At 45.0% G+C, this 22,805-nt stretch overlaps 1 protein-coding gene across 5 annotated transcripts in view; it reads right to left on the bottom strand.

The window, feature by feature from the left end:
- GRID1 (glutamate ionotropic receptor delta type subunit 1) overlaps nt 1–22,805 on the bottom strand; it is a 675,078-nt gene that overhangs the window by 4,070 nt on the left and 648,203 nt on the right. For 3 of the 5 annotated variants that reach the window (XM_068548005.1, XM_068548004.1, XM_068548008.1), the window contains one exon: nt 16,935–17,175. In XM_068548005.1, coding sequence (XP_068404106.1) covers nt 16,935–17,175 — 241 coding nt within the window. Of the gene's footprint in view, nt 1–16,594; nt 16,677–16,934; nt 17,176–22,805 lie in introns of all 5 variants that reach the window. The other 2 variants (XM_068548007.1, XM_068548006.1) reach the window with 1 other exon arrangement.

Raw genomic sequence — 22,805 nt, forward strand, 5'->3', positions numbered from 1 at the left:
ACAGGCTGTCTAATGTCAACATCCATATAGCAGAGAGAGAAACCTGTCCCCTGCCCACCTTGTAGGGTTGTTAGAAATATCACAAAATGTAAAAGCCCTGAATGTACTTTCAAAAGAAAAAAGAAGGAGACACACAAATCCAAGGGCCATTCCAGTGGCTGCTTTGGGCTCCTCTGAGGCTAGTGGGAGAGGATATTCCCCAGGAAGAGGCAACCCTAAATAACTGGCGTGAGCTCCCCCTCTCATAGGAGAGTACATGGGGTTGGTTAAGTTTCATCCCATTAAGTCTCATCCCAGCCTTTCTCAGCAAGGAAGCTGTCTCTGCAGTCCACTCCATGCTCCCAATGCACCCTGGCATGGAGAAGGCAGGACCACTGATCTCTCCACAACTTTGTTGAGTTCATGACTAGCATACAGGACTTCGCTTCTGGTGGGGCACCTGCTATCTTCCCCAGAACCTTTCCCAGAACAAGAAGACTGACAACACCCATACAACAATGAGGAACTCATTCAAGGCCAAGAGGAAACATGAGGATAAGAAATCCAACTGGTTTGAGGGTGGAAGGCACTATGGGAAGTGGGTCATGTCATAATGGAAGCCACATCAGAAATCGTTGACATGGCCCCATGGGCAGAGCCAAGCTTCCAGTGATCCGAAGCCCCAGCTCAGCAGAGCTCAGCTCACCGTTGCTGGGAGACTAGCTCCAAGTTAGGGACACCTCTGGGTGGCAAGTATGACGGGTGAAATTAGGGGAAGTGGCTAGAGAGTACCAGGCCTTTACTTAGACTAAACATGGTGCATATAATGTCTTTCACTGGCTCCTTCAACAGTTTATAAAATGTTTAGCAAACTAAATCCAAGTTCTCTTAATTGTGTTACAGCATGGTTGATCCAGCTCTGTGCAACCTTGCTCTTTTCCCTGTATCATTTATATGCTTTGTTTCTATTCTTGAATATTAAACTATTTTTAATAGTTGTTAAACTGTTATATTAGGCACTGGCTGTTTTACTGCTATCAAGCATCAATTCTACCTTCCCAAGAAGACCATGATTCATTTTCCTTGGGGGAATCACTTTTTCCCCACTGGATAACAGTTTGGCAGTGCCCTGCCTACCTGTAGCCAAAAGGCGGGACCATGACCCAGGTAAGGACAAGAGAACTGGATCTGAATCCTGAACAAAGAGATAAAGAGATAGAAGATGGTTGATGGTCCATCCATGACAGCCGTAGTGCTTCAAGAAACTTTCTACTCTGTGACCACCTCCTCAATTTTGCCTCCCAGCCCTCCAAACAAGCCTTGACTTCTGCCAGCATGCTTCTCCAGCCTTCTCATGGCTGCTGTGAGCTCCTGATAAGCTTCTGATGCACTGTTTCATGTGTGTCAGCCAAAGTCAATGCCACAGCTGTGTTGGTAAATATTTGTATCTATGGGCTATTTTCATTTCAAAATACATGAAGGGCAGAAGACAGGTACCAGAAAGCCTGGAAGCTGGAGAAATTGAAGGAGAATTTCAGACACTTTTGGAGCTTAATAATATAAACTTCCCTTCTCTCTGCATCCAGCCAAGCTCGAAGAATGGACAAGCCAAGTGCTGGCAGAGCCTTTAGCCTAAAGAAAAACTGATGACCCAGTGAGTGGTCCTGGGATCACTGGAAGAACTAGTTAGTTGCATAATCTTGCCTTTTTCTCCTTTCTATTTTCTTTTCAGGGCTGTAAGAATCCTTTTGAGGATAGAAATAAGTAGTTTAAGAGTAGACTAATTTGGAGTGGGAGGTGAGTGTCTTGGTCCCAGCTGTGTTCACTCTGGATTCTAGCAGTTAAAGGAGAGGGCTTGGCCCCCTTTTTCATAGTCAATGGAACACTTGGCCAGGACAAGTGTTCAGATGCTCCCCATGTTTTTGGGGTCGACAGGTACAGAATGAGAACTTCCTGCCAAAGAAGGCCAGAGGGAGACAGAGAGTTGAGAGTGGGAGCAAAGTGAAAGGAGCCCTCTTACCTAATGCCAGGGAAACAGACATAAGGAAAGCATTGTGGGAAGACCAACCAACCAAAATCTTCTGGAGAAATGGGAGCAAAAGAGGTCACCCTCCTTTTGATGAAATCCTTCACCAGTGAAGGACAAGGGAGAGGAGGTTTGGGGGCAGTATTATAAAAGTGATAGGGCACAGGCATAATTATATAATAATCTAGCATAATTATCACAGTTCTGAGGGGTTGACCAGGTAATATCAAAGCATCTAGAATAAAGACCATCCCAGAGTGTGGATGTGGAGACAATCCGATACCCTAGAGTGAGGATTTTTGGAGGCAAGAACTTGAATAAATAGCATTTTTGTGTTTTTTGTGTTTTTTTTAACATCTTTTCTTCCACTTATTATTAGCAGTTGACATGAGGTGGAGAAGAAGGAGGATGAAATTTGGAGCCAAAGCTTGAGATTTGAGTCTGGCTTCTGCTAAGACACACAATCTATCTGGGCCTCCATTCTCTCCCCTATAGCATGGCAGTTGTACTAAAATCTGCTTCCTAGGAGCCAGGTAAAGATCAGGGAAGATGGTGAATATAAAAGCAAATGTTGTGATAATTGTACAAATATTTAACAATGTTAATAATATTTGCTGCTATTCATAAGATTGAAAAATATTTCCCAAATCTTGCATACCCGACTCCTGAGGCCTTTCTAAGATGGGTTTCTTTTTTAATTTTTATTGTATCATTCCCTATGTCATTTAAAAAAAAATTTATTGTAATTTTTTATACAGCAGGTTCTTATTAGATAACTATTTTATACATATTAGTGTATATATGTCAATCCCAATCTCCCAATTCATCACACCACCACCCCACCTCCACTTTCCTCCCTTGGTGTCCATACATTTGTTCTCTACATCCGTGTCTCTATTTCTGCCTTGCAAACCAGTTCATTGGTACCATTTTTCTAGATTCCACATATATGAGTTAATATACGATATTTGTTTTTCTCTTTCTGACTTACTTCACTCTGTATGACAGTCTCTAGGCCCATCCACGTCTCTACAAACGACCCAATTTCGTTCCTTTTTAGGCTGAGTAATATTCCATCGTATATATGTACCACTTCTTCTTTATCTATTCGTCTGTCAATGGACATTTAGGTTGCTTCCATGTCCTGGCTATTGTAAATAGAGCTGCAATGAACATTTTGGTGCATAACTCTTTTTGAATTATGGTTTTCTCAGGGTATATGCCCAGTAGTGGGATTGCTGGGTCATATGGTAATTCTATTTTTAGTTTTTTAAGGAATCTCCATACTGTTCCCCATAGTGGCTGTATCAATGTACATTCCCACCAACAGAGCAGGAGGGTCCCCTTTTCTCCACACCCTCTCCAGCATTTCTTATTTGTAGATTTTCTGATGACGCCCATTCTAACTGGTGTGAGGTGATACCTCATTGTAGTTTTGATTTGCATTTCTCTAATAATTAGTGATGTTGAGCAGCTTTTCATGTGCCTCTTGGGCATCTGTATGTCTTCTTTGGAGAAATGTCTATTTAGGTCTTCTGCCCATTTTTGGATTGGGTTGTTTGTTTTTTTTAATAGTGAGCTGCATGAGCTGTTTATATATTTTGGAGATTAATCGTTTGTCCGTGGATTTGTTTGCAAATATTTTTTCCCATTCTGAGGGTTGTCTTTTCCTCTTGTTTGTAGTTTCCTTTGCTTTGCAAAAGCTTTTAAGTTTCATTATGTCCCATTTGTTTATTTTTGTTTTTATTTCCATTACTCTAGGAGGTGGATCAAAAAAGATCTTGCTGTGATTTATGTCAAAGAGTGTTCTTCTTATGTTTTCCTCTAAGAGTTTTATAGTGTCCGGTCTTACATTTAGGTCTCTAATCCATTTTGAGTTTATTTTTGTGTATGGTGTTAGGGACTGTTCTAATTTCATTCTTGTACATGTAGCTGTCCAGTTTTCCCAGCACCACTTATTGAAGATGCTGTCTTTTCTCCATTGTATATCCTTGCCTCCTTTGTCATAGATGAGTTGACCATAGGTGCGTGGGTTTATCTCTGGGCTTTCCATCCTGTTCCATTGATCTATATTTCTGTTTTTGTGCCAGTACCATATTGTCTTGATTACTGTAGCTTTGTAGTATAGTCTGAAGTCAGGGAGTCTGATTCCTCCAGCCCCGTTTTTTTCCCTCAAGACTGCTTTGGCTATTGGGGTCTTTTGTGTCTCCATACAAATTTTAAGATTTTTTGTTCTAGTTCAGCAAAAAATGCCATTGGTAATTTGATAGGGATTGCATCGTATAGCCATTTTCACAATATTAATTCTTCCAATCCAACAAGATGTATCTCTCCATCTGTTGGTATCATCTTAAATTTCTTTCAACAGTGTCTTGTAGTTTTCTGCATACAGGTCTTTTGTCTCCCGAGGTAGGATTATTCCTAGGTATTTTATTCTTTTTGTTGCAATGGTAAATGGGAGTGTTTACTTCATTTCTCTTTCAGATTTTTCATCATTAGTGTATAGGAATGCAAGAGATTTCTGTGCATTAATTTTGTATCCTGCAACTTTACCAAATTCATTGATTAGCTCTAGTAGTTTTCTGGTGGCATCTTTTGGATTCTCTATGTATAGTATCACGTCATCTTCAAACAGTGACAGTTTTACTTCTTCTTTTCCAATTTGTATTCCTTTTCTTTTTCTTCTCTGATTGCCATGGCTCGGACTTCCAAAACTATGTTGAATAACAGTGGTGAGAGTGGACATCTTTGTCTTGTTCCTGATCTTAGAGGAAATGCTTTCAGTTTTTCACCATTGAGAATGATGTTTGCTGTGGGTTTGTCGTCTATGGCCTTTATTATGTTGAGGCAGAGTCCCTCTATGCCCACACTCTGGAGAGTTTTTATCATAAATGGGTGTTGAATTTTGTCAAAAGCTTTTTCTGCATCTATTGAGATGATCATATAGTTTTTATTCTTCAATTTGTTCATGTGGTGTATCACATTGATTGATTTGCGAATATTGAAGAATCCTTGCATCCCTGGGATAAATCCCACTTGATCAGGGTGTATAATCCTTTTAATTATATGATGGTGGCCTCATAGAATGAGTTTGGGAGTGTTCCTTCCCCTGCAAGTTTTTGGAAGAGTTTGAGAAGGATGGGTGTTAGCTCTTCTCTAAATGTTTGATAGAATTCACCTGTGACACCATCTGGTCCTGGACTTTTGTTTGCTGGAAACTTTTTAATCACAGTTTCAATTTCATTACTTGTGATTGGTCTCTTCATATTTTCTATTTCTTCCTGGTTCAGTCTTGGAAGGTTATACCTTTCTAAGAATTTGTCCATTTCTTCCAGGTTGTCCATTTTATTGGCATAGAGTTGCTTGTAGTAGTCTCCTAGGATGCTTTGTATTTCTGTGGTGTCCGTTGTAATTTCTCCTTTTTCATTTCTAATTTTATTGATTTGAGTCCTCTCTCTCTCTTTCTTGATGAGTCTGGCTAAAGGTTTATCAATTTTGTTTATCTTCTCAAAGAACCAGCTATTAGTTTTATTGATTTTTGCTATTGTTTTGTTTCTATTTCATTTATTTCTGCTCTGATCTTTATGATTTCTTCCCTTCTGCTAACTTTGGGTTTTGTTTGTTCTCCTTTCTCTAGTTCCTTTAGCTGTAAGGTTAGATTGTTTATTTGAGATTTTTCTCGTTCCTTGAGGTAGGCTCGTATTGCTATAAACTTTCCTCGTAGAACTGCTTTTGCGGCATCCCATAGGTTTTGGATCATTGTGTTTTCATTGTTATTTGTCTCTAGGTATTTTTTGATTTCCTCTTTGATTTCTTCAGTGACCTCTTGCTTATTTAATAACGTATCGTTTAGCCTCCATGTTTTTGTGTTTTTTACGTTTTCTTCCCTGTAATTGATTTCTAATCTCACAGAGTTGTGGTCAGAAAAGATGCTTGATATGATTTCAATTTTCTTAAATTTACCAAGGCTTGATTTGTGACCCAAGATGTGAACCCTGGAGAATGCTCCATGTGCACTTGAGAAGAAAGTGTAATCTGCTGTTTTTGGATGGAATGTCCTATAAATATCAATTAAATCTATCTGGCCTATTGTGTCATTTAAAGCTTGTGTTAGCTTATTAATTTTCTGTCTGGATGTTCTGTCCACTGATGTAAGTAAGGTGTTAGAGTCCCCCACAATTACTGTGTTACTGCCAATTTCCTCTTTTATAGATGTTAGCATTTGCCTTATGTATTGAGGTGCTCCTATTTTGGGTGCATATTTATTTAAACTGTTATATCTTATTCTTGGATTGATCCCTTGATCGTAATGGAGTGTCCTTTCTTGTCTCTTATAACATTCTTTATCTTAAAGTCTGTTTTATCTGATATGAGTATTGCTACTCCAGCTTTCTTTTGATTTCCATTTGTATGGAATATCTTTTTCCATCCCTTCACTTTCAGTCTGTATGTGTCCCTAGGTCTGAAGTGGGTCTCTTGTAGACAGACTATAGACGGGTCTTGTTTTTGTATCCATTCAGCAAGCCTGTGTCTTTTGGGTGGAGCATTTATTCCATTCACATTTAAGGTGATTATCGATATGCATGTTCCTATTACCATTTTCTAATTGTTTTGGGTTTGTTTTTGTAGGTCCTTTTCTTCTCCTGTGTTTCCCACTTAGAGAAGTTCCTTTAGCATTTGTTGTAGAGCTGGTTTGGTGGTGTTGAATTCTCTTAGCTTTTGCTTGTCTGTAAAGCTTTTGATTTCTCCATCGAATCTGAATGAGATCTTTGTCAGGTAGAGTAATCTTGGTTGTAGGTTCTTTCCTTTCATCACTTTAAATATATTGTGCCACTCCCTTCTGTATTGTAGCGTTTCTGCTGAGAAATCAGCTGTTAAACTTATGGGAGTTCCCATGTATGTTATTTGTCATTTTTCCCTTCTTGCTTTTAATAATTTTTCTTTGTCTTTAATTATTGTCAATTTGATTACTTGATTTGATTACTTCATGGACTTGGGTGGCTATTTCCTTTCCCATGTTAGGGAAGTTTTCGACTATAATCTCTTCAAATATTTTCTCAGGTCCTTTCTCTCTCTCTTCTCCTTCTGGGACTCCTATAATGAGAATGTTGGTGCACTTAATGTTGTCCCAGAGGTCTCTTAGAGTGTCTTCATTTCTTTTCATTGTTTTTTCTTTATTCTGTTCCATGGCAGTGAATTCCACCATTCTGTCTTCCAGGTCCCTTCTCTGTCCTTCTGCCTTAGTTATTCTGCTATTGATTCCTTCTAGTGTATTTTTCATTTCAGTTATTGTATTGTTCATCTGTTTGTTTGTTCTTTAATTCTTCTAGGTCTTTGTTAAATATTTCTTGCATCTTCTCAATCTTTGCCTCAATTATTTTTCCGAGGTCCTGGATCATCTTCACTATCATTATTCTGAGTTCTTTTTCTGGAAGGTTGCCTATCGCCACTTCATTTAGTTGTTTTTTGGGGGTTTCACCTTTTTCCTTCACCTGGTACATAGTCCTCTGCCTTTTCATTTTGTCTGTCTTTTTGTGAATGTGGTTTTCGTTCCACAGGCTGCAGGATTGTAGTTCTTCTTGCTTCTGCTGTCTGCCCTCTGGTGGATGAGGCTATCTAAGAGGCTTGTGCAAGCTCCCTGATGGGATGAACTGGGGACGGGTAGAGCTGGGTGTTGCTCTGGTGGGCAGAGCTCAGTAAAACTTTAATCTGCTTGTCTGCTAATGGGTGGGGCTGGGTTCCCTCCCTGTTGGTTGTTTGGCCGGAGGCAACCTAGCACTGGAGCCTACCCAGCTCTTTGGTGTGGTTAATGGTGTACTCCAGGAGGGCTCACGCTAAGGAGTACTTCCCAGAACTTCCACTGCCAGTGTCCTTGTCCCCGTGGTGAGCCACAGCCATCCCCCACCTCTTCAGGAGACCCTCCAACACTAGCAGATAGGTCTGGTTCAGTCTCCTGTGGGGTCACTGCTCCTTCCCCTGAGTCCTGATGCACACACTACTTTGTGTGTGCCCTCCAAGAGTGGTGTCTCTGTTTCCCCTAGTACTGTTGAATTCCTGCCATGAAATCCTTCTAGCCGTCAAAGTCTGATTCTCTGGGAATTCCTACTCCTGTTGCTGGACCCCCAGCTTGGGAAGCCTGACGTGGGGCTCAGAACCTTCACTCCAGTGGGTGGACTTCTGTGGTGGACTTCTGTCCAGTTTGTGAGTCACCCACCCAGTGGTTATGGGATTTGATTTTATTGTGATTGTGCCCCTCATACTGTGTCACTGAAGCTTCTCCTTTGTCTTTGGATGTGGGGTATCTTTTTTGGTGAGTTCCAGTGTCTTCCTGTTAATGATTGTCCAGCAGTTAGTTGTGATTCCGGTGTTCTCGCAAGAGGGAGTGAGAGCACGTCCTTCTACTCTGCCATCTTGAACCAATCTAAGATGGCTTTCTTAAGTGCAGTCTTTTCCTGAGACGGCTACCTGCTCTCCTCCGCCTGGAAGGCCTCTCTCTGATCTTTTCCTCCAATAAACAGCATTTTAAAATCCATATTTTTTTCTTGCCTCCAATTAAGGACAAATTAATCAGTTCCAAGAAGGTCTGCAAAGCTGTGCAGTGGGTCTCAATTCATTAGCCTGTAACCTCTCCTCATCGGGACACAGAGAAAATGTCCATACCCACTGAACAAACTTTCCAAGGAGACCTTCCTACTCCAAATGGCAGTCAAGAAACCCATCCTCTCAACACCAGTGGGACCTCATTCTATTCAAAATCTATTACTGCTGGTCGATCCAACACAAAATCAGACCTGGGAAGAAGAGGGTGCCATCATGAGCTTCCTACATTGGTTGTTTAACTGCACAAGAAAATGAGTAGAACTAAGCCAAATACCTCCTTATCCTCTCTGAAAAACACATGCAGCCCATTTCTGAGTCTCCCAATATGTCCCATTAGGTGTCTGTTCAGGGGGCCAGAGCTGAAGTGCAGAGGATTGGAACAAACCACCTTCTTTGGAAACTCTGGAAACACTGTCTTCTTGGATCAGATTGAGCACACATCGAGTCATTTCTGGTGGCCCCCTATCCAAGGAAATAGGAGGCAGACATAATCCACCTGCTCAAGGAAAGAGGCAGGAGTGATTTGAATAATTATCTATATTTTAGACAAAATGGGGCATTCTATTATGTTATGCAAATTCAAATAATGGACTTTTTTATGTGCACTACATCAGTTTACATCCTCATTATATCGAGGTTTCAGTGTTCAACCAGGTAATGACAGCTGTGGAAAGAGACTTGGAAGATTGCTGCTGCATTCATTAATTTACTGTAAGTAACTGACCTAGTTAAACAGCCCTGAATATGACATAAAATTCATTGATGGCATTTATCCATGAATCCGGCTGAATTCCAGTTCTGTGTTTCTTACCTCATATCATACATGACAACCTATGCACCAACAAAGGTTACTGGAGACCCTCTCCCAGCTATTGTCTTGCAGAGGAATAAAGTTCTGTAACTGAGCCTCTGTTCACCAACATGGAAATAAAACACTGTACTGGAAAACGGTAATTAACTAAACTATCATCTATGCAACAGCCGGTTCCAGGTGGGACTGATTAGAACTGACTTTGTTTGGAGTCCAATGGCTCCTACTTTAAGTTAGGCAGGAACAAAATGGAATGAGGGACTTCCCACCTGATGCGGATGGTTGTAGGAGGTGATCTTCTATTACTGCAGACCAACCAGGTAGTAAATAAGACCCAAATGGCTGGGAGACAACCATCAACGTGATCTTCTAAAGTGTTGCTCCAAAGAATTGCTCCAACCCAAAGAGCTGGGCTGGGGATCTGAGAGTAACAGCCGGGTATGAGCAAAGAAGCTGAACTTTAAGCCAATGAAGTGGTCTCAGGGGATGAGATGGGCAGTATTTCAGAACATTAGAGAAAGAGTTCTGATGAGCTTATTTGCAGATTTTGCAGGGGCAGACAAGGAGAAGAGGGAGCTAACAGACACCTCCCATCATACGTGGTAGCAGCAGGTACACACGGGGTGGAGAGACTTGCTCACGGTTACACAATTCTATGGTAAGTGGAGCACCAGGATGACAGCCCTTGTCTACCCAGTTCCAAAACCTGAGCTCTTTTCCACTCATTTTCCCCTTGGCATGATGGTGTAGACCACTGGTTTTCATCCTTGACAGGATATCAGAAGCACATGGGGAGCTTCTAGAAATTACAGTTGTCCAGATCTGCCTAATATGACCCTTTGGGGAATGGAGCCCAAGCATCTGTATTTCTAAAAAGCTCCAGAATGAATCACCTCTGATGTGCAGCCAGAACTGAAAGCCATTGATTCAGCTGCAATAGTTCCACAACAATTTAACATTAATAATATTTTCTTTATAGGATCCTAGACTGGTTCATTCATTCGATAAACACTTTCGAGCTTCTACTACCAGAGGAGCTAATGTTCTTCATGAAGCATCCATCTTGGTCCCTGGCACACAGAAGGTGCTCAATAGTTTGTATTCATCACCCCTTAGTGAGAGGTCCCACCGTTCCAGAAACTGAGCAAAGTGATAGGAATGCAGAGGTGGAGAAGAGCCAACAGACTCAAAGCAGAGATAGGCAGGTAAACCATTAGTGGCAATTTGGAATCCCACCCAACACTCAATCCTGAGTGTTTACACAGGGAGGTAAGAAGGCCCGTGGAGATGGGCAAGGGAGGTTTTACAGAGCGGGGTGATGTCTGAGCTGGTTTTGAGATACACACTGGTGTATGATAAGTGTTCAGTGCCTTCTTACTGAAAGGCCCTGAGTGAAGGGCTGAAACACACGCTCACTGTCTTTACCCTCGTGCCCAGGGATTTGATATCAGCAGCGTAGCCACTGGGCCAGGATCAGTTTTCAGCAGAAGCTCTGAACCCCTCTGGGTTAGGACTAACCCCTCTGGGGTTCAGAGGATGTAAGTGCCTAGCTAGGAGCCAGGATCCTGGCTCAGGGGAAGGATCACTGGTCTACACTCTTCATCCACAAACCATCTGGAAAGGCTAAGTAGGAACCCCTGCTCCTGCACACTCCTGATGTAAGGCCCAGTGGCAGACACATCATTCCTATCCCAGTTCTGCCCCCGCTATTTCTGAGTCCCGTTTCTCCAGGGATAGGGATACCTTCCTCAAATATTGTTGAAGAGAATCAGGAGAGTTAAGAAGATAACAAGGGAACCTGAGAATCATGTGGGGGCCTTGGAAAAAACAAAAAAAGACTCAGGTTCAGCTCTGAATCCATGGGGTGGGGCCTGGGAATCCATATTTCTAACAGTGCTGCAGAGCCAGATTCCAGGCCTGGTTTGGGAAGGCTTCTTAATCTCTCCCCATCTGAGAAGCAACAAGAGTGGTGGTGGTGATGACTATGATAATGACAATGACCAGACCAGCTGCCACGTTGTGAGCTGGCCTATGGAGAGGCCCATGTGCAAAGATGTCAGTGATGGCCTCTGGCCAACAGCCAGTGAGGACATGAGGTCTTCAGCCCAATGGCCCATAAGGAACTGAATCCTGACCACAAAAACAACCATGTGAGTGAGCTTGGAAGTGGATCTGTCCCCAGTATAGCCTTCAGATGAGATCCCAGCCCTGGTCAATAACTTGCTTACATCCTTGTAAGAGACCTTGAGACAGAAGACCCAGCTAAGCTATGCTTCCATTTCCGACCCAAACTCTGAAATAATAAATAGTTTACGTTTTAAGAAAAAAAAAAAAAAAAGAAGATAACATGTACTTTTCCTGGCACAGAGAAGGTGCCCTAAGATGTGATTCCTCTTCCTGCACCCCTTTCTGCCCATCACAAGGTCCTTGGGAGGGAGCAGCCCCTTGGCCACCATTCAACAAGAGCGTTCCCATGGGTCAGCTGCTACTTAAGGCAATTTACACACCGTCCCTTGTTGAACCTCAGAGTGACTCTGTGGGGTTAGCATAAATGAAGAAGGCAAAGGTGCAGGAGAGAAAGTCTCTACATGGAGTTGAAGAAACATCGGAGGATGGAGGCAGGGAAAGGTGTACATTTGAGGGGAGTGTCCTTAGCAACAAATCTCCCATGGAGCACAGGAGTGTGCTGTGGGTGTTCGCAGACAGAAGCTGGACCACTGGCCAGAAGAGAGGGGCTTGGCTGCTGCTTCACCCCTGCTGCCTGGCCACCCCAGCCTCTGTCAGCCCCTGACAGAGGAAGCAGAGACTGGGGGAAGGCAGGCAAGGCAGGAAGCAACAAGAATTCCAAGCTCCCAGCCTAGTGACAAACGATTCATCCCTCACTTCTCATGTCATCTCGCATTTGTGCAGTTCTCATCTTTATTTCATGAATATTTTATTCTCAGAGCAATGACTCCACTTTCCCCATAAATCTAGAGGATGGCTCTTTACTGCAACTGCAGAGCGGGGTGCACTCACCTGCATTGGGTAACTACATAATCGTCTGATTCCTTAGAAAAAATATGACCTCAAATCCACATGAATATTAAGAGGTTGAACGCACATTACTACTCCTCCTGACGTAGGTGTCTAAACTCTGAAGACGTCGCAGCATAAGCTGTTAAATACGACTTAGGACTCCACCCAAAGACAGGTTTCTGGCTTTTAAGAAATATGGCCAGTGTCCCCAAATGAAGCATTCTAAGCTCAAGCAGACACTCTCACCTAATTGCAAATGCTGCCCCATAAAATACAGGCAACCAGTAATACAAAGCGGTTCTCGATTAAATACTATTATTATTTGTCAAAGGTTTTCAATACATGCTTCTAAAATCTGTTGTTTCAACCCCTTTCCTAGCTCCTATTCCCTATGTGATGAGGTATAAACCCCTTGGCCTGGCATCTAAGTCCTTCAGAGCAAGTCCCTGCTTTGCACTACAGCCTCCTCTACTCCCATCTCCTTGCTGATGCCCCAGAGTCCCAGGAGGTGTGATGACTTTGTCTACCCTGTGCTGGTCACCCTGCCCCAAAGCAAGCTCCAATCTCCTCCAGCTTGAGGATTAGTACCAATCCTTCAACACTCAGTTCCAACAAGCCCAAGCCCCAGGAACTCTCCACTAACCAGTATCCCTACCCTCTGTGACCCCACCATGCCCCGGCTGGGCTGGGTGCCCCTGAGCCCTTGATGGAAACTGTGGCTCATTCCAGGGTGGCCCTGATCAATGGATGACGGAGACCGCTTGGCTGACCCCTCTGCCATGTCTGTCCATGTAGAGCTAAGCCCCCTAAGGACAGGAACTGTGTCCTTACAGGCATACTTACTAAAGAAATGAGGAAAGGAAGGAGAAATTTCATTTGAAAAGCAGAAACCTATAAAAACAGGAAAAAGATGGAACAGTTCTTCCTTTTACCGTGTAACACCCAAAAGGGCTGGAGGACAGGCAGCTACTATGTTTTATTCAACCCACCTCTACATCAACTCTCATTCCTATCCGGAAGCAGGCTGGCATCCCCGGGCAGAAAGTTCCACATTTTCTAAGCAGGAATACTGTATTTCATTCTCTTGTGCCTGAGATCCTGGGCTTATGTAGAAGCCAAAAAGGAAGCTAGGAGGCTTTCCAGGCAAGAATGGAGCTGTTCCTCTCAGCGAGGTCATCCCTTGGTCTCCTGGTCTTTCTCTCTTTGGGCCTCTGTCTTCTATGTCTCTCCAGTGATCCCCCCCACCTCTCTCAAACACATACACAGCCCCTGTGACAATTCATTCTGGGCTGTCCAGGCTGGACCTGGCGCTAGATACTGAACCAGGGGATGTGAAGAGACAAGGACTGGAAGCAACAAGGATGGACTCACAAAGGACATTCTGGGTCTGAGCCTGTGTCCCCTGATCTCCACACTGCCCACAGCGCCCAGAATGGTGCCTCCATGACAGTGCAATGCCCACCCAGCTGGAAAAGCTGTCCTCCTCCCCTAATCAAAGGGACATTTGTATAGAGGGACATTTGCTGTAAACTTCATTGAAGATTTTCCAGTAGCAAAAGAAGCTTGGCAATCTTGAGAAAGAAAAACGGAGCTGGAGGAATCAGGCTCCCTGACTTCACACTATACTACAAAGCTACAGTAATCAAGACAGTATGGTACTGGCACAAAAACAGAAATATAGATCAATGGAACAGGATAGAAAGTCCAGAGATAAACCCACGCACATATGGTCACCTTATCTTTGATAAAGGAGGCAAGCATATACAGTGGAGAAAAGACAGCCTCTTCAATAAGTGGTGCTGGGAAAACTGGACAGCTACATGTAAAAGAATGAAATTAGAACAGTCCCTAACACCATACACAAAAATAAACTCAAAATGGATTAAAGACCTAAATGTAAGGCCAGACACCATCAAACTCTTAGAGGAAAACATAGGAAGAACACTCTATGACATAAATCACAGCAAGACCCAGCTCCTAGAGAAATGGAAATAAAAACAAAAATAAACAAATGGGACCTAATGAAACTTAAAAGCTTTTGCACAGCAAAGGAAACCATAAACCAGACGAAAAGACCACCCTCAGAATGGAAGAAAATATTTGCAAATGAAGCAACTGACAAAGGATTAATCTCCAAAACATACAAGCAACTCATGCAGCTCAATATCAAAAAAACAAACAACCCAATCCAAAAATGGGCAGAAGACCTAAATAGACATTTCTCCAAAGAAGATATACAGATTGCCAACAAACACATGAAAGAATGCTCAACATCATTAATCATTAGAGAAATGCAAATCAAAACTACAATGAGATATCATCTCACACCGGTCAGAATGGCCATCATCAAAAAATCTACAAACAATAAATGCTGGAGAGGGTGTGGAGAAAAGGGAACCCTCTTGCACTGCTGGTGGGAATGTAAATTGATACAGCCACTATGGAGAACACTATGGAGGTTCCTTAAAAAACTAAAAATAGAACTACCATACGACCCAGCAATCCCACTACTAGGCATATACCCTGAGAAAACCATAATTCAAAAAGAGTCATGTACCAAAATGTTCATTGCAGCTGTATTTACAATAGCCAGGACATGGAAGCAACCTATGTGTCCATCGACAGATGAATGGATAAACATGTGGCACACATATACAATGGGATATTACTCAACCATAAAAAGGAACGAAACTGAGTTATTTGTAGTGAGGTGGATGAACCTAGAGACTGTCATACAGAGTGAAGTAAGTCAGAAAGAGAAAAACAAATATCGTATATTAACACATATATGTGGAATCTAAAAAAAAAAAAAGAAAAAAAAAATGGTCAGAAGAACCTAGGAGCAAGACGGGAATAAAGATGCAGACCAACTAGAGAATGGACTTGATGATACAGGGAGGGGGAAGGGTAAGCTGGGATAAAGTGAGAGAGTGGCATGGACATATATACACTACCAAACGTAAAATAGATAGCTAGTGGGAAGCAGCCGCATAGCACAGGGAGATCAGCTCACTGCTTTGTGACCACCTAGAGGGGTGGGAATAGGGAGGGTGGGAGGGAGGGAGATGCAAGAGGGAAGAGATATGGGGACATATGTATATGTACAACTGATTCACTTTGTTATAAATCAGAAATTGACACACCATTGTAAAGCAATTATACTCCAATAAAGATGTTAAAAAAAAAAAGAGAAGCTTGGGACAGGACCATTAACTGTTCCTGTCAGTGGGTTTTCCTCAAATCTCTTCCTTCCTCCTCTCATATGGCCCAGGGGTGACAGGAGACCCCTGAGTCTGTGGGAGACTCCAGCCTTGCATGGCCTTACATGAAGGTATACAGATAGCATGAGAGGAAGATGGAGGTCCTCAGAATATTTCAGACATGCTGAGTCAAACAGCAAGCTCTTTCCAGCAAAATCTAAGCGTGATGACAGAGAGCTCACTGCCTGGTATGAATGGAGTGTCCGTCCTCACTCCCAGTCATGTCAGGGGCTCTGTTACAGACTGATGTATGGGCCTGTGGTCAGCCAGCCTTTCCAGGCTGCAGAGATGGTGGCCATGGTGATGCTGCCTCTTTGAATGCTGGTTCTGGTTACTTTAGTGCTTCTTGTTTGAAGTTTACCCCTGTTTGTATCAACATAATCTTTAAGTGGAGCTATGATTCAACAATTAGCTGAGGTATATGTATCAGGTAGTGACAGCCCTACAGTGGAGTGGCTGGGCTTGTGCTACAATGCCTGTGTGCAGGTTTCGACCAGGAGAGCATCATTACCAAATGACGCTCCTTGCCACCCTTCCCTAGAGGCATTGGCTCCAGGAGAACTTCATGAAGACTCTACAGACAAGAAAAAAAAAAATCGAGCTTGAAGATGAGCAAAACCCAAAGAACAGGAAGTGTGGAGGGCAGAATCAGCTTGTAGTTGGTACCCATGGGGAAGTAAATGTGCCCAGAACCTAGAGTCAGAACAGAGCCACAGTGGTCCCTGTGCTGGGTGTGCCTGGAGGGGCGTGGGCAAGGCTGGGCCCTGCAAGGAGGAGGAAGAGAGGGAGAATGGATGATGGGGGGCGGGGGCCGGTCCTCCCTCCCATACTGGGAAAGCAGGGCCCATGACCATTGATGAACCAAAGAGAACCAGGAAGGAATGCGGTTTCCTCTCTTACCCTACAGCTGGTCTCTCCAGGTCAGGGTGGAGGCACATGGGCGGGGCAGGGTAGGGAAGGCGCTGTTCATGCTGTACCCGCTCTATAGATAAATACACGGCTTTAGTGGCCATTGCTGGAGCCTTGGCACTTGCTCAAGCATGACAACATTCCTTACATTTGTTATCTGGCTTTCAAGGCAAAATAAAACAATGATACCATCCCCCCTATAAAACATTGCTGTCTCCAGACAAGTGGCTTGGATAAATACTAACTGGAAGAAAACCGCCCGCCGAGTGGCCCAGTGGGACTCTCCTGCCTCTAGGCTGCAGAAAGGAGAAGTAGGGCCCAGGGCACAGACCTCTTTGGGGGTCTCCTGGTGGCACCGGTTGCTGTTCCACCACAACTCCAGGGCGGCCACCAGGCAGGCGAGGAGGAGGCCAATGGCCAAGATGCAGAAGACCCCGGCGAAACTGTGCAGCTTGAGGGACTTGCCATCCGCCTGGGCGCTGGCATGGCTGGTAAGGTCGCAGCGGCCCGTGTGCGGCCACCACTTCTGCTTGAGCACATCCAGGTCCCCAGTGTCCTGAAGCTCCAGGATCCTGCAAGATACAATCCACATGAGCCACAGCCCTGGCCTCACTGACACAGCCATGGGGGCCCTGGCCCCTTCCCCACCATGCCGGCCCCTCCACAGACAATGCTGAACCATCATAGTGGCTCTCTGCCTCAGCTTTTCCCTCCCAATCCATTGTCCACTCTGCAGGCAAAGCACCCTTCTAAAAACACTGCTCAGATTTTGTCACTTTCCTCCTCAAAGCCTTGATGTCCTCTCCCACCCTGTCCCACTGCCCATGGATGAAGTCCAATAGCAAAGCACATAAGGACCCTTGACATGGGATCCTGGGGCAAGCTCTGAGGATAAAATCAGGAAATACAGAAATGCATGATGCAATCACTCAGACTATGGACCCACAGAAAGGCTTTCTTTCAAATGTCAATAACTATATCCTAAGTCTCTCCCACTAGGATTCATCAAATCATTCATTCATTCATTGATTTGAGGAGCATCTGCATTGTGCCAAGTATGATATTCAACACTGCTGAGAGCATGGTCCAGAGCAGGGGTCCCCAACCCCTGGGCCATGGACCGATAGTGGTCCGTGGCCTGTTAGGAACCCGGCCCCTCAGCAGGAGGTTAGTGGCGGGTGAGTGAGTGAAGCTTCATTTGTATTTACAGCCACTCCCCATTGCTCGCATTACCGCCTGAGCTCCACCTCCTGTCAGCATTATGGTGAGTTGTATAACTATTTCATTATATATTACAATGTAATAATAATAGAAATAAAGTGCACAATAAGTAATGTGCTTGAATCATCCCGAAACCATCCCCGCCGACCCCGGTCCATGGAAGACTTGTCTTCCATGAAACTGGTCCCTGATGCCAAAAAGGCTGGGGAGTCCTGGTCTAGAGATACTTACCCGGACACTGAAACAATTAGAGCAATCAACGTGGAGTCAGAAGCTGTGATCAATACAACGAAATGAAAGTATAAGTGCTAAGAAAGGCGCCCATTGGGAGGGTGGCCTGGACTGGAGAGTGAGGGGAGACCTCATCAAGGAGGTGAAAGGTAAGCATAAAATAGCTCACAGGGGTTTAGCACACCTATGTGCCAGGAAATCGCCTAAGTGCTTGACAGTGTTTAATTCTCATGTCAACCCTTTGAGAAGGCTACTTCCATGGTCCCATTTTTATAGAGGAGGATATTGAGGCACAGAGAGGTGAAATATCTTGCCAAGGTCATTTTGTGGTTGGCAAGGACGGCATTCAACAGGGAAGAGGAAGAGCCTTCCTGAGACTAGAACCATGGTTGAAAGTCTTGTCTAGGGTGAGTGTATGAGAAGCTAAAATGTGGCAAGTGAGGCTGTAGATGGTGGCTGAGGAGGAGGAGGAGGATGTGAGTTGAAGTTAATGAAACAGGCAGAGCCAAGAATGTGGACTCTGAGAAGGTACGAGAGGGAGCCTGGCTTTTATCCTGCTCACAGAGGTGGGGCAACACCCCTGCTCCCGTATTCCCCAGGTCGGTGTCTGGATGGCAGTTTTCCTTTGTTGTAGTATTTCATGGACTCTTCCTGTAATCTAGGGGTCTGGACAGTGAACCAGTGGTAGCTGGCGGCCCCCGGGCTCCTCACACCCAAGCTTTTTTATTTGTGGAGGCAGGGCTCTTTTGGCCTGGTCCATGGTCATCTGTTCAGTTGACAACACCCACGGTGGCCTCTCTGAGCCCTCTGGGTATGCACAGTTCAAGAGCAGTGGTTCTTGATGGTCAGGAGACGTTCATGGCCAACTGGCCACTTGAGCAGACTCTGCCCTGGACCTGCATTGCAGGCCAGCTGTGACCACAGGCTGAAGCTGAGCTCAGTAGCAATCATGGGCTGTGACTGTGGAGAGGGAGGGAGAGAGCCCAGAGGGGGTGCCCTGCCCTGTCAGCATCTAGGGGCCAGCGTAGCGTGGTGTCTCGCCGGCTGGGTACAGCCTGGCTCTGTGCAAAGAATCTGCACCAATCCCAGCTGGGTGTCCTCAGACAAGTGACTTGCCCCTACTAAGCTTGGCTTCCTCATCATTGCAAGATTGACCCATGATTACCACTAGCTGAGTAGATCCTTTGGATCTCCATGGCTTTCCCTGAGCAAGCACAATGGCCGGCACAACTTGAGCCATCAATGGATATTTGTTGCATCGATAATGTACAAATGTATGAACTGAATCATGAAAACTAAAATGGCTGTGGTGAGATAATGAGATAATGTCGGCTAAGTGGCCAGGGCACAAGTCAGCACAAAAGACAGAATTCAGCTTGGTTATTGAGATAAAGGCATGATTTACACAGGCATTTGGGGTCGCACTTGGTATGCCACAGGTCTCTTCTGTGGCACATGCCGTGATTAACTGGGCAGCTGCAGGGTCCCACTACCTCCAAGTGGCTCTGGACGTGTTAGGGAAGCTGCATGTCTGTACGTCCACTGGCTCATGCTGAGTGGCCGTTATGTAAGTCTCTACTGGCAGTTCCGAGTAGGCTGGGCCTCCTGGCAGTTACAGGAACCCCAGGGCTAGGTATGCAGGACCTCAGGGCATTCAAGAGGACTCATGGTTGGGCTACTGGCTCACCATGGAGAAGCAGCAGAGTTTTTTATTTATTGCCACAGATTCTGCTCTGATGGACACCAGTCAAACCCAGACTCTGCCATCACACTAGCCATGTTAGGAAACCTCTCAACTTTACCTTTTGTATCACTAAAATCTGAGATCATAACAAAGGTGAGAAAGGCTGGGACCTGGGACCCTTTAGCGGAGTGCTTGCACTCGTACCTGGACAAATGTCTGCTGGAGCAACAGAACACAAAGAAACTGTAACGGACTGAAAATAACTGCATGCATGTGCAGTCGGGGCAATTATGAAGAGTAAGATACAAAAGGGCCACAAACCAACTGCTGCTTCTAAGTTTCAGGGAGCAAAAGCAGGGTACTGCAAACGATCCCTACACACAGCACCACCACGGGGGTGGGCAGACCACCTAAGCCAGCCCTCCAGCCAGACCCACCCATCCGCCCCCACCCTTACCCCATTTAAGGTACAAGCTTGCCCCCCTCCCCACCCTTGGGGAGTGAGCAAGGGACCTTTGTCTTGTTTTTTGCTCCCTCCTGCTGTAGCACGAGTCCCAGTAAAGCCTTGCCTGAATTCCTTGTCTGGCCTCTTATCAATTTCTATTGATTCAGGAGTCCAAGGACCCAGGTCAGTAACAAAAGCACCTACCTCACAGAATTATCACAACCAAATGAAAAGCGGAAACACATGGGACCACTCAGCTCACGAGCTAGCAAGCAAGAAGAGCTCCTTAAATCTGGTCAGTATGGCACCACACTCTGGCGCCATATTGACCAGCAGTCCTATCCATCCAATATGGACACAAGCTGCCTTTTATTGAGGACACAGTAGGGACTGATCGTTTTACACTGTTTTATTCCTCACAATAGCCTGGCAAAGTAGTTCTTATGTCTACAGATGAGGCTCAGAATCTAGATGGCTTGCCACCAGTTGCAATTAGCAAGTGGCATAGCTGCTCTTCAGAGCTGGGTCACGCTGACCCAGGAGGCCATGCTCTCTCCAGAACACCAAGCTGCTAAGTGCAGTCAGCCTCCTCTCTGAGGGTCAGCTCCAGCCTAGGGGATGGTGAGACTCCAACAAGAGCGGGGCCAGAGGGCCGGATGCCCACTCTTCCGCTCATTAACTGCAGGAGGCTTCATTTTGCTGACGCTTCCCTTCTTCCTGCTCCTTATAATTGTATGCATTTTTATGCCCAATATTATTCCAGGAAGAATGTGAGGCAATTTATAGGAAAACATAGAATAAAATAAAAACAAACAAGCCAATCCAAAAGAAAATTTAAATATGTAAGCAACAGAGGAAAGATAAAACAAGTCACGGGCACAAAATGACTCCTGGAATGAGGCTAAACTAATGCACACCATAATAATCTCTACTCCTGCCTATGAGTAAGCCAGAGCGATAACAGCCACTTCCTGAAGCCAGGTGTTCTATTTTCCAGACAGATATAATTGCAGGTGCTTTCCTTTAGTCAATAGTCGTGCAGGCTGCTACATAGTAGGTGCTCTATAAATGGCTATTAAGTTGCTAAACATTTGCTGAATGCCTACTCTGCACGCCATGGTCCATAAAAGGGCTATGGCACTCAACCGCAGTCCCACACACACACATAAGTTGTAGCCTAAAGACCCAGTCCTCTGCCAAAACAAGGGAACATATCTGTATTCAAGGAAATAAGTTGAGTCCCTGGGACTCAGGGAAGGAAGGCTACAGCAGTTCCAGATAAGACTGGGATCTGCTATTTATACAGGATTCTCTTTCTGTCAATGGCATGGGGCATTGCTTCCTGGACCTGCCCCCTTCCTCCTCTCAGGCATGACCCAGTTAAGGGCAGCCCACAGTTCTGCATGCATCATATAATGAAGCCTCTTAAAGAACCGTTGGCAGCAGAAAGTTGGAAACCTGAAGTCTTGAGTGTTCCCCCCAAGTAGGTACTCATGTGTCCAGGTAGGGGAGGTGGGGGGATGCTTCCAGCCCAGGAAAGGCTAAAACATAGAGACCAATGACAATACTTCAGGAGGCCAGCAGAGCCTACTGGGGACATTTACTTACAGTCCTAGAGCATGTGGCCTTCTGATGAAAGCAAAGGGTAATTAATCACTTCCTGCCAGAATAACACAGAAACTGGACTAGCCACTTTCATTCATGTTCGTTGAAAGATCCAGCCAAGAACCAGGCCCTCTCCTCTCTCCAGTGTGTTCAGCAGACTTTCAGGGGATCTCTGAGCGGTTTGAGTGCACGGGGACCCTAAGCTTTCCACACTGGGGACGCTGTGCTTCTGTGAGCACTGTGTTGGGGCACATTAGCTGTCTTGGTGCTGCTGCTGCTGCTGCGTTCGTCCCACAAGCTCCCTTACCATCTGTTTCAGAGAGGTGTTCACAGGTTGATGGCCTGGGGAATGCCCTGAGCATCCTGTCTCAGAAAACCAAGTAGGGTAAACCTCGAGAACACCACTGTCTTATATACCCTGGAGAGAAGCCATCCCTTCTTCATGCCTTTAATCCGAGCAACTGATAAATCACTACTCCTCCTTCTCTTGGGTCATCCCTCTCTGCTCCAGGGAGCAAAGGGAGGCATGGAATGTATACTTGATTAAATTCTACAGAAAACCCCAAAGCCTCATTGAACTTAATTAGTTCTACCCCTTTTCCCAGTTCTGCAAACAAGCCACTGAATGAATGAGTTGCAGGCCCTCCTCCTAGGCCTCTCCCTGATGGGGTTTAGGCTCAGGTGCTCGTGATCAGAAGAGCCCAGTCAACATCTGGGAGGTGGGAGGAGGGACGCAGTAGGGCTCAGAGATCCGATAGCAACATGGGCACAGCACTGGGGCTCAGGGGACCTGCCTTCTCCTCCCAACTCCGCCAGTAGCTGGCTGAGCTGCCCTCAGCACACATTACCCTCTCTGAGCTTCAGGATGTGAAACGAATGATCTTTAACAATTCTCACCCCTCCAAGTGGACGCTCCTCAGTGCTGGAAAGCATGTGTTCATCAGGTAACAGGGCACTGCCCCTAAGCCTCAGCGCCATGCCGGCCTTTTCACCGGGACACTTCCGCCACAGTTTGG

Source organism: Eschrichtius robustus, chromosome 7 (genome assembly GCF_028021215.1).
Source record: "Eschrichtius robustus isolate mEscRob2 chromosome 7, mEscRob2.pri, whole genome shotgun sequence".
In the NCBI taxonomy this organism is placed as follows: domain Eukaryota; kingdom Metazoa; phylum Chordata; class Mammalia; order Artiodactyla; family Eschrichtiidae; genus Eschrichtius; species Eschrichtius robustus.